Consider the following 12,435-nt stretch of genomic DNA (forward strand, 5'->3'; position numbering starts at 1 on the left):
AGTTTTAGGGACCATGCGGTGAAGGTGTTTACCTTGATCTGGTTGCAGGTGCTTTATAAATCTTCCTTAATTTGTTACCGAGATTTGCAGGTCATTAGCAAAAGTAATGAATGGAGTAACCCACGATTTTATTTTTTCCTTTAATGTGTTAAACTGGATACTTTGTTTAATGCAATAATGAAATGCATAGTTCACAACAGGAAGCTGACTGCTTTGAGATTGATAGCAATTTGGTACTTGTAATAGCCTCATGGCATGTTGAACTAGCTGTTAGTCTTCTAAATGCATTCTGTCTCAACCCTGGTGCCTTTCTGTTAAAAGTACTTTTCATCCAACTACAGTAGCCACATTTGACAACCATGTCACCTGTAGCACTTTGTTTACTTTCAAGCTTAGCTGCAGCATTAGCTCCTTTATGGTTTCTTGGTAATAGGCCTTATTCTTAATCTCTGGAAACTGTTTTAAGAGTGAGAGGTCAGGTCATACCGAGTCCTTTTTCCCTTGTTTAAGAAAACATACATAGATACAATCTCACCCCCAGTTTTGATGGGGAGCATTTGAGGGGTGGATGTTTGTCTGCTTTAGGTTACCACTGGAAGTTGGCAAGTACTTATGATCAAATACTGATGTGTGTTGGGGAAAGGTTACTATCCCTGAGCCCCCTTGTGCACGTCTCTGCTTTGGTTGGTTGTCATGGGGATGGGAAGGGTGTCAGCAGTTCCCACTTGATGCTTCATTTGTGCATCTGTGAGACACTGGGCATAGCTCTGGTTTTAATTGATTCATTCTCTGGTTAGGAAGTACATTTCATGATTATAGTTGTAACATGCATCAAAGATACTGCTGAACTTAAATCACATTCCTTCCCTGCTTTTCTTTTCTTGCGCAATTTATTGTATTTTCTGCTTTATTTAGTGTATTTTTCTTTCTCTGAACTGTACTCCAGTTCTGTTCACATTCTCGTTCATGATCACTTTTTATCAACGGTCCTGGTGGGCAAAGAGGACATGCATCCTGAAGAAGTAATTTTCACTTGCATGTGTGGGTGATTTTTGTTTTTTTATTTACATATGTGTAAGACAGTTGCCAAATTCTAGTGTTTTCTTGCTTTGTTTTGAGAAGTTGGGTTAGAGAATACTGATTAACTTTGTATATGAAACTGATTTTCATATTTTCAGGAAATGTTTGAGGCTCGAGTAGAAGGCTTCTGTGCAGAGTGAGGCTCTGGCTATGAATTTAATCTATTTTGGTAATTAGAAGGGAGAAATGGAGTAACGTCTTCTTTCTAGAACAATTATAAATCACTTGCAGATGGTTTCAGCAGGATGTAAAAATAACAAATTCCTCCAAGTTGCAGTGAATATCCTACGGGTTCTTAGTTTCATTGTGACCTGGTATTTTTCTCTTTGGGGACAGGGGGAGTAATTCTTGACAGAGTTTTTTGCAAAGCAGGTTTGCTAAAATTTAAATGTTTAAGCAGCAGAGATCTCAGCGTCTTTAATACTTTGGTGAGAATTGGTTTTGTTCTCAGTATCTAGACATGCATGTGCCTGCTCACTCGGACGGGATTGTCCCTTTCTCATCCAGCATCATTGATGTTTACACAAGATGTAGACTTGAAAATTATTCTGAACTGCTGGCTGTGATTTTTCCCCCGCCCCCCTCCCTGCGTGGGCTTTGAAGTGTGCAGGTTGCCTGGGTGCAGTTGCATCTCTGGACTCTCTTGTGAGAGCTGTACACTATTTTTCTGACTCTCACCTTGTTACAGTTTTACGTTGCAGGTTAACTGTAGCTTGATAAATACAGCTCTTGTCCTCTGACATCTCACTTATTTGAATGTGGATTCTAGTATTACCTAAACACACTGCAGGCTCATGCTCACCGTGTCAAATAGCTCTGTAAAATGGGGAGGGAAGGAACTGGAGGCTGTGGAGGCAGAGGAAATAGTTCATGGGGGATGACAGCAGGATGCACACAGTTTCCTCTTGTGTTATCTTCACACCCATGTCACACCTAGTGCTGCAGAAAGAGTTCTTACTTTGTTTTTTGTGGGTGATCTGAGGTTCTCATGCATGCAAAGACATTGGTTTTAGATACAGATACATAATTTAAATCTCTCTACCCTTAACGAAAAGAAAAAAAACCATCTGGGAATTTTCCTTACTTAAAGCCTGTAAAGACTGGGGGGCACAGCAAAGCCTAAATCACCCTCCCTCACTCGGTAACTGTCTAAATCTGATAGCTTTACATTTTTCCCAAGATGTGTACAGTCTCTCCCAGTGCTGTGTACAGCAGGCACACATTATGCTACGTGACAGGGTAAGTATTAGAATAATGAACGCACATGTTTTTCTCAGGAGCAAGTAAATTTCAAAGCAACTGACAGTCCATATGCAAGTTTCTGAGCAGCTAACGTTTTCTGAGACTATAGGGTGGTAGCATTAGGAGTACAGAGAGTTTAGTGAGCTGGTTATTATAGAGTAAGGTGCTGGTGCTGGCTGTTCAGCTGTCCAGGATTTTGCTTGAAAGAGGACATCTCCGGCATCTCTTGTGTGACCTGTAATGGTCCCTTCCAACTCAAACCCTTTTGTGATCTTGTGAGGCTATGTGGGAAGAGCAAAAGTTTACGTACGTCTCCAGAACCGTAATTCAGTATCAGGTTCAGAAGATGTAAGGCATGAGCAGGAGAGGAAGTGTCTCTCTAAACTTGTGGCTGAACAAGAACTCTTTGAGGGGTAGATGACTGTGGGACTATTGGAGCAGACTGTAGAGGTGTAGGACCCTTGGTCATGTTCTGAGGGCTTCAGCTGCAGAGGAATAAATAGCATCTCTGGCACTAGCACTGTAATTATTCATGTGTACTGTGGAGACTGAAGCTAATAGTTTTGTACTCGTCTATTTTGGGATAGCTCGCTGTCTGCATTGTTAAAATGGAATGCTTGGTGAGAGTACCAACACCCAGGTTCTGTATGTATGTAGATGATAAAAGCATTAGGTATCAAAAATACTTGGCTGGCTTTGGTTTTGTGTGCTTGGATGCAAGCTGTACTTGTAACGGTTCCTGACAGTGTATAGAAATGCAGGACTGTAGGTACTGTGATTCTGTAACCTGTCACTGGGGGGCAGGGAGGGTGGTTTTAGTTTAATCATCTTTGATGAGAAACGGTTGCTTTTATATTTCCAGCGTTAGGAATTGGCCCGTGTCTCCCCTGCAGAACATGTCTGTTCTAGTCATCTGATCTCCATAGCCTAAAATATGTGCTTTGCTAGGCAACGGGAGTGGAGAGGTGAAGTTTGGGCTATAAACTTGAGGCAGTTTGCACCATGAGAGACAGCTGTGTGTAAAAGAATAGGCTGAAAGTGGAAAGAGGAAAAAAATTGGCGTAACGCGCCAAGGTAGACATTTGAAAGGTCAGGAAAGTTTCCTCTGTTCATCGAGGGTTCTGTTTGTTTCTTCTAAAACAGGGCTGCAGAACTTTAAAAATGATGCCTTTTTAAGGGGACATCTTGGCTTGCTGATCTGCCCAAGTATCCACAGCCTCAGGATCTTTCCCATGAGTTAATACAGATGTTGGTACAGTGATAAATGTGTCTGGAGTTTGAGTGTTTCTGTTAATAAACAGTTATTTCAGAGGAATTCAGTAAGACGTAGTGCCACTTCAGTGTGCAGGCCTCCAGAACTGTGTTGTGTTCCTGAGCACTCCTCACATCCTGTCTGTATTTGCTGTGTCACTGGATTTTTTTAATTACTTTTAATATACTGTAAGTGTTTCAAATGCACATACAGAGCTTCAGAAAGCCTCAACAAATTGTAATACGTGTGATAAATCAGTACTGCCATTTAACACTCCAGCTAATTACTCTGTCTTCCACTGTAGGTTGCACAGAGCATTGAGGATCATCATCAAGAAGTAATTGCTTTCTGCAGAGAAAAAGGTTTCCATGGTTTGGTTGCATATGACTCCGATTATGCATTGTGCAACATCCCTTACTATTTCAGTGCCCATGCCCTAAAACTGAGCCGGAATGGGAAAAGTCTCACAACAAGCCAATACCTAATGCACGAAGTTGCCAAGCAACTGGACCTGAATCCAAATCGCTTTCCTATTTTTGCTGCTCTTTTAGGTAAGTGAAGTAATAAAAGTTCTTGATGCTGCTTGTCAGCCTGATGATTGCTGTTTCTATTAACTAGTTTTAAATATGTGTGTGTAATTGGACAGAGCACCTAGGGAAGGGCATCTGTTTGTTTCAGACATTCCTCCTGTTTGAGGCGGGCTGGATGCGTGTTTATGAGGCTAGACATGCCAAATCTGTAGAGACTTGTGAGCAATGCAAATTGTGGCTGTCTAGAAACAAAGAGTAGAAAGTCAGAATTCTGCAAAGCTCTACCTAGCCCAGATGTTCTCAGTGGGTGGGGGGAATCGGGACAATTATGGTTCTACTAGTTTTGGTCTTATATATGAGGTCTGCTTTTATTAGTATGCTTTCTAGACTGATTAAGCATATTCCTGTCCTGTTTTGTGTTCTACCTAAAAACATGTACACAGGGTGGAGAGGTTTGGATTGCAGGGGCTTTTTTCCCCTCAGAAATTAATATTGGACAAATATAGCAGCATGTCAGCTGCACCAGAAACATGTATTATGTTTATATATATAATTAGTATATATATACCATATAATTGAGTGAAACTCCACATTTCTGAAAGCACAGGTACCGGCATCTTACCATTCCATCAGTTTTGTTTGGATAGTTTTTAGCAGTCCTTCCTCTGATGCCAAATGGTGTGGTATCTTTAAGGAGCACAGGTAGGAAGGACTTCAGTTTCACATCTCTGCTTAAATGGGACAATTTTAACACATTGTTTCTACAGCATCGGAAGAGAATAGCTGTTGGATGGAAGAGTGAATTAATTGCTAATAAAGCTGACTTCAGTGAATAAGATCTATTTAATATACCGTTCTAACTCTTTTTGGGTAAATGATCTCGGAGCAGCCATGTTCTTGATCTCATGCTGAGCACAGAGATTCAGAAACATAGAATTTCTCGTTATTTCTCACTGACTTTCTGTTTTAGTTAGGTACATAATAGAAAACTTCTCATTTGGAAGTTGTGAATGACAGAGGCTGCGTATTATTGCTTTAGCATACTAATATTTTCGTAGTCTTTAATGTTGAATTTTTTCTAGTCCAGGCAGGTACCTTCCATGTTAAGAGGGGAGGAACCAATGCATCCTATATTAGAAAGCCACGAGGATTTGGTTGAGGCTGTTTTTCAATTTTCCACAGGCAGAGTGGTTACCTACCTGTGTGGCTGTATAGAGGAGCCACAGGTGACTTCCTAAGCTGTGATTTAAAACATGGGCTCGGTGTGAATTACATGGTAGGCTACTATTGCTAGGCTTTGTTTTGGAGTCTATAAATAAGTTGTTGCATGCCAATTCAATGAGTAAGAATTACTGCTTGAAAAGCAGTTTCACAGTTGCAGATAGGCTTTACAGAATTAACATGAAGTACACATGTGTGACTTCTGTTTAACTTGAATTGTAGCTGCAGGACCATCGCTTGGCTTTATTTGGTGGTAGGTGACAAGTATCCTGGTCAATTTTTTGAAGGTTGTCCAGTTTTATGCAAGAAGCTCTTGAATGTTTTACTCTTGATATCTAATACGACAAAATACTTTTCAGCTTGCTTGTAAGGGAAAGAAACTTGAGGTCATGTCACCTCATCACCAGAGAGAGATTTTGTAGGACCTCCTCTCTCCCCCCAAATGGCTGCAAAGGTTAAAAAAATAACAGTTCCCAGTTGAGCTACAAGCTTAGTTTTGTGTATTCATGTGTGCGTGTGTATTCAGTATCAGTAAGCAGAATAGAGTAAAGTTTATGGAAGTCAGGGTAAGAATGTGAGATACGTGGGTATTTGGTGATGTAAACAATGATCATACGATTTTACCATAAACAGATACTGTTTGTGCTGGCATAATTTTTTCACTTTTGCAACGTTAGGAATATAATAACTTCACTTTCTTAAAACTAAAATACTACTTACATAATTCTGCACACACAGTCGTGTGTAGTGTGACGTGTTTAAAACAGAATAGCTCATTCAGTTCTAAACTTTCAGATTTATTTTTTTTAATATCTGAGGGCTTGTTCGGCTTCACACATTATTCTGCCCTTGCTCCTCTGGCCTCTTTGGGTCTGTTTTGAACCTGAAAAGTAGAATAAAGAAAATCACAATGGGAAAGAATAAGCTTGATTACATAGGAAGGCATTTGACTGATCTATTGCTCTTCTGGGTACATTAGTGTAACTCCCTGCGCTTGTAGTTTGTTAGGAAATGAATGTATTCTGAAACAATTGCAGTTAAGCTGCTGGTTTAATGTTTACGATTAGGGCAGGCCAAAGCTATCACAATAGCTGTGCCAGTATTCAGCTTGAGGTCTGCAAAGCTGCTTTCCACTATATGGAAAACTCAGACTAACTTGTTTTCAGATACTTTCTTGTAGTTAACTTCAAGGGTCAATTTGGGGATGCTAAAAGGAGAAAAATGTTCTGAATGCTTCAGCTGAGCATGAAGCAGAGGAGCCTGAGGAATGACATCTCACTGATCATCTAAAAAAGTTCTCAGTGGTATATCTGGGACAGAGTTATGTTCAGCGACAAAGTCTCTATTGAAGTGTTCTAGTAAAATATGTTTCTGACTGTACCAATCAGGGAAGTTTTTAAAGGTTACGCTCTGAGAAGGTTACATATACCCTGTGGTTGGTTTTATAGCTTTTTCCTTCTTACAGCTTTTAATGCAGCAGAGTTTTGTACTTACAGCTTTATAACATAAGAAGCATCCTTGTCATGGGTGGTTAAATGTGGCCAAGATAATATGTCTTCTGAGAGCATGCACTTAAAATGATTAGTCCTAGTTGCTCTTGATGTAAACAGGGAGTTGATTTGGTTCTTTTTTAAGTTTTGGCTCAAATACATCAGAATTATTTAAACCAAAACCAGCCCAAGCTTCAGCATTAGAAAAACAAACACAGTGTGAGGTATAGGGCTGTCATTCAGTGAACTCTTTAGAAAGGGCAGTGACTTCAATTAGTATCTAATTGCTTTAAAAAACCTGAAAGCATACACGATAATAAGCCATTAAAATGGGAAAAATCGATAGATGCTGAGGTTGTGCAGCCAGGTCAAGAAATAGTGGTTGCTTATATAATGTTGATCTCTTCCCACTGTGACAGTACTTTGTAACATGTGTTTAGTTATGTAGTATTCTGTTTCTCAGTAATATTTCAGAAATAGGTACAGGCATCACTTGTATTTGGACTGCAAAAGTCACTGCTGCACTTCAACATCCTAAATTACAGTGAGAATTGATTAAATGGTCAGACTGTCATGCATGTATGTGTTTAAGGGGCTGGAATTAACTGAAATGACGGATGGAGACCAAACAAGATTGAGGTTTTGGTGGAAGGGAGAGAAGCTCTGGCTATTTTAAAAGGTGATCTGAGCATCTACAGGAGTTACTGTTAGTTAATCACAGAACTGTCTCGTGGTTTGGCTGTAACTGATTTTCTCAGACCTACGTTATAAGGGCTGTCTAATCCTACCTTGATTCAATTACTGTGATGTGGCTGTTGTATACAAACTTGTGGAATCTTTCTGATGTGAGTTTATAGTTCAGCTGCTAATGAATAAAGGTTATGTCTCCTTGCTGGAGCTCCCAACAGTAGGTGAAGTATTGATTGGACAGAAATACTTCCTGCTCTGAGGGCATCTTCTGATCACCAGGCCATGGACAGCTTCCTTGGTTTTCACATGTGAAAGAGCATTAAAAGCAAACTAAATTCTTTTACAAGCAAAATATTAAGAGAGGAAACAATTGTTGTCATATTCAAAGAATCTCATTGTATTCTTTGAGTAGGTGAGAGCTAAAGATGTCCAAACTGCGCAATTAAAAAAGCTGTAACTGTATTAACAGCAATGAGAGCTATTCATTCGCTGCTAAGCTGCAGCTCTATGAACCAGGTATTGAAAGTATGACGTTTTCTACCAGAAGAGCAGTAAACCATTCTGTTTAGCTTTCTATAACATTTTCATCCACAGACACTGAACTGTCAGTGGTTGATTAGATTGATCAAATGCTTGAAATATTTCCTAGTAAAAACTTTTTTGGTTTTTGGAGTGTGATGTGATGGGGGAGGTGGAGGGGGTGAGAAGAAAGAAAATAAATCAAAATTAAATGATCTTCCATTTGGCATGAGCAGCTTGCTAAATGTAGCCCCTATCTGTAGTTATTGGAAGAACTTCATTTCCCAGTTATTCTGATACTGCCAGCACAGGCTCCTGTCTGACCCGGTCAGGTCAGCAAAAGAAACTTCAGGAGTTGGGATCCTGTTGAGTGGCTGGAGCTGCCAGCGCTGCTGTGGATGAGGTGAACCTGCCTGCTGGCTGGAGCGGAGAGCAGCTTCCAGAGGCAGCACCAGTGTGAATCACTAACGGCACATGCTGGGGTGCAGGAAAGGCTTGTGTCAGAGAGAATAGTGTTCTTACACTTCTGTACCTGTAATACTGCATCCTGGTGAGGACAGGTTGAGATTGTCACCATATGCCCCATAATGGGTTGACATCATGCCTCATTCCTGGCAGTGTTCAAGGCCAGGTTGCATGTGGTCTTGAAGCAACCTGCTCTGGTGGAAGGTGTCCCTGCCCGTGGCAGGGGTTTGGAAGTGGATGAAATGCAAGGTCCCCTCTAACTCAAACCATTCTGTGATTCTATGATATGTTGTGACTGGCTCCATTGCTTCTGTGAGCTGGGTTTCACAGCAGAGTGCTTCTTGAACAGAGGAAAGTGCATCCCGCAGCAGCAGGCTGATGGGGTTTTTCTGGAGTAACAAAAAGGTATCTGCAAATTTTATCTCTGTTGATCCTGTTGATTGGGAGTTGAGGACTGATTGCAAATTTGTTTTGCTATATGTAGAAACAGCACGTAACGTTTTATGATGTACTTAAAGTTCTGCGTTATGTTCTAGGTAATCATATTCTACCTGATGAAGATTTGGCTTCCTTTCATTGGAGTTTACTTGGTCCAGAACATCCACTAGCTTCACTTAAGGTACAAATTTAATATAACTACAAGCAATTAAGCTGAACGCAGTCATAACCATTAATCAGAGCAGTGTACTAGGTTAACTCACAGCAGCTATGCCAGGTCACCCTCTTGTGTCCCAGTCCCTCTGTTGACTGCATAGGATACCTGGGGTGATTAGCCTTGTAAGGCTAAACTTGGCCTGTGCCATCCCCCTCAGTGTCCTTCAACCACATGAGCCATACAGCTTCAGTGTGGTTTGGCTTTGAGAATGTGTCTTCTGACTCTTTTTTTTTTTTTTAAGAGGAGAATTTTCTGTTTAGTCATATTCAACCATCAAAAAATAATAAGCTGGATATTTCCTACCATATTGTTTTATTTTCTGCTGATCTAAGGTTGTGTGTAATAGTTGCCTGTGCTTCTTAGAGTGTGAATAGGTTGTGCAAGAAAGCTAATGTGGCCTTCAGTAGATTATTTTTTTTGAGACAAGTAACTTGTATCTGATGCTTTTAGTTTACAGTCTGTCCTGCTGCTTCATCACACTTAGTTTGTGCATCTGCCAAGTAGACAGCTATAAAAGGGAAACTGAACCCATTAGAGAATGGGTTAATAGTGACCTTTCTTTCTCTCTGCCACAAGAGCTGTATCTTTTTCTCTTTCTCCGAAGGTGTATCATGCATCAGATCCATTTGCGTTTTGTAAATTCTGCAAGACTTTTGTTGTAGCTACAAAAGTAACAGGTGTGGGGTTTTCCCCCTTCTGTTAATTCAGCATTGAAAAATTGTAGCTTACTTTGCTGAAGGTAGAATTTATAACCATATTAAAGGTTTTCAGCAGGGTTTTTAAGGCTTGCATTTCTTAGTGAACAGCTGTGACAATTCGATGTTAGGCTCATCCCCTGTTTTGCCACTTCTGTGTTTAGAGAGGTGTCAGCACATTATAGTGGCAAAACGAAATAGGTATGTGTGTTTGCTACTTCTTTGTAAAACCTGAGATGAAAAAATGAAACACTGAGTGTGCCTATGTTTTCATCTTTTACGAAAAAGGTTCAAATTTAGGACTCCTCTCAAAGTGGTTGATGAACTTTCTGATGTTCAGAATACTTTTCCATGTGTTAGGCTGAGTACACTTAGTGTATAGCCAGTTGAGAATATGTCGTCAGACACCTAGACCTTCTGAAAAGCATTCTGAATATACACTAATTACTTGACTAGAATTAAAATTAGATATTTTTTGTCTTTGCTTTTAGATTTACATTCTCAGTGGAAGCACCAGTTGGGCTTTGTAGCTGGCATCCTAAGGAAATGAGGCTTGTTCCCTTAGAGGGTGGCTGGACTGCCTTAGGCAGGCCTCCCTGTGGTTAGTTCATCTGTTGGCCAATGTGAATCAGATTTGAAAGCAGTTCCCATTTGGCTGTTACAGGCTGTGGAAACTTGATACACAGCTATCAGTGAAAAGGACCCAAATGGATGCCCTCACGGAAGGAGGCGGCTAGCACAACACCTCACTTGTTTAATTTCACAGCAGCAAGCTCGGCAGTTGTTAAGTACATGGCCCCAGAGTAACCACAGCATTTCTGCCTCCTGGCTGATAACTATGTCAGAGGGAGAGAAAGAACAGCTCAAGCAACAGGGACGCAAGCAACAAGGACATAAGTCTGCCGGAAACCAGTCTTCATTAGTTACTGGTCATGGAGCAGCTTTTGGCTTGTTTCGGTTTTTTTTTTCTTTAGCTTCAGTTTCAGAGTGTTCATGGTTTGGTAGTACAGCTTGTTTCATAGCTCATGAATTCAGTTTAATTTTGTTTGACGTATTACTATGTCAGAGGTGTCATTACAGCTCTCTGTAGAGACAGACTGTTAATTGTAGCTGTGCAGAAAACAGTATTTCTTATACATTTTATGAATGCTTAAAATAAACTAGGACGCATTTCTGTTAGCCACAGCCTTGATAGCAAGAAGTAGTTTCAGAACAGTTGCAACAAGTGCAAGCTGCCATGAAGACTCGAAATGGGGCAGAGTATTTGTGGTTGCTGAGCATGTCAACCCTGGGCTCTGTTTGAAACTTCGTGTTGTTGTGTCTATTTAGAATTACTGTTGAGTTTCTACATATGTGGGACCCAAGTGCTCTAATTCCACACCTCATCAAACTTGGGATTTAGAAAATGTTTTCTCACTGTGTAAAGGTGTTAATCTTTTGTATCTAGGCCGCATAGTCTTGCATCAGAGCTGACAAGTTCAGTTCCCAGTGGCCTGATTGTTGCTTTTCGGTGACAACTAAGACAGCTAATAATGGACAACTAATTTTCTACATTTTTTCTCAATCTTTTACTATCATGTAGCAATATGGTTACTCTTCCTATGAGAGAAGCTTTGCTAGTTCACCAATTATAAAGTGTAACTTAGAAAAGAAATATCCAGTCTTTGCTGATAGAAAATTGCTCTGTCTGCTCAGGTGTCAACACAGAAAGGTGAAAGAAAGCAAAACTGGGAACCTGTACCTCTGTTTTAAAGTGGGACATGAGGGTGGTGCTTTCATCTAGGAGTAGGTGAATAGAAATGGGAAAAAGGGAAATGGAAACCTGAGTGAAGAATCCGTATTTCACATCTAGAAGGAAGTGAACCTGTCAGAAGAACATATTTACATGCTGGATAAAAAGCCACGTCTTCCAGAAGACACCAGCAGCTCAAGCGAAACTGTTAAAAGTTCCATGGACAAATGTGAATTAGGAGGTTTGAATTGTTATTGTTGCAAAAGGGAGAAAGAATCAAACCCTGACACTGTAAGCTGTTCCGGGTCAGGGTATTGTCTGTCTACATGCCCCTGTGTAAACAGATAATCTAGCTAATAAATATGTAGGCCTGTGCTTGTGTCCTCTTACCTGGCTGAGAACAGAGGTCACTGAAATGACCACCTGAAGCTGAAACAGGAAAGGAGTTGATAAGACTTCCTGAGAAAACATTTGAGTTCTAGAACTTTTTTGGAAACTAGCAAGTTAGTACTTCTTGTTTATGTGCTTTGGGATTTATCTTTAAGCCGAAGACAATTCAGTTCTTAGTCTGAGAAAGCTTGTTACAGTGTGGAGCTTTGGGATCAATGTAAAACACCATCAGAATGATAGGAGGGCAGGTTCTTATCTCTGGAATTAGTACCTATTTGGGAGCATACACTCTTTCTTCACAAGGTAGCCTGAGAAACAAGTCTTAATGCAACCTCCCTTTCTGGAAGAGTGTGCGGGGGAACAGGATCTTGTTGGTTGTTTCACCTCAGTAGAGGTAAAAAGAGAGATGTTTCCAGAAAGCAATTCAAAATATGCAGGTTAGGCTCCTTCTCTGAATTGCTCTAGGAAATTCCT

At 40.4% G+C, this 12,435-nt stretch overlaps 1 protein-coding gene across 2 annotated transcripts in view; it reads left to right on the forward strand.

Annotated features, from left to right (window-relative positions):
- FAM120A (family with sequence similarity 120 member A) overlaps positions 1-12,435 on the forward strand; it is a 55,153-nt gene that overhangs the window by 2,622 nt on the left and 40,096 nt on the right. For both annotated transcript variants that reach the window (XM_062619583.1, XM_062619582.1), the window contains exons 2-3: positions 3,879-4,125; positions 9,026-9,108. In XM_062619583.1, coding sequence (XP_062475567.1) covers positions 3,879-4,125; positions 9,026-9,108 — 330 coding nt within the window. The remainder of the gene's footprint in view (positions 1-3,878; positions 4,126-9,025; positions 9,109-12,435) is intronic.

The sequence above is a fragment of the Pezoporus occidentalis genome, unplaced genomic scaffold, assembly GCF_034315485.1.
Source record: "Pezoporus occidentalis ecotype Australia unplaced genomic scaffold, CSIRO_AGI_Poc_V1 ctg212, whole genome shotgun sequence".
Classification (NCBI taxonomy): Eukaryota; Metazoa; Chordata; class Aves; order Psittaciformes; family Psittacidae; genus Pezoporus; species Pezoporus occidentalis.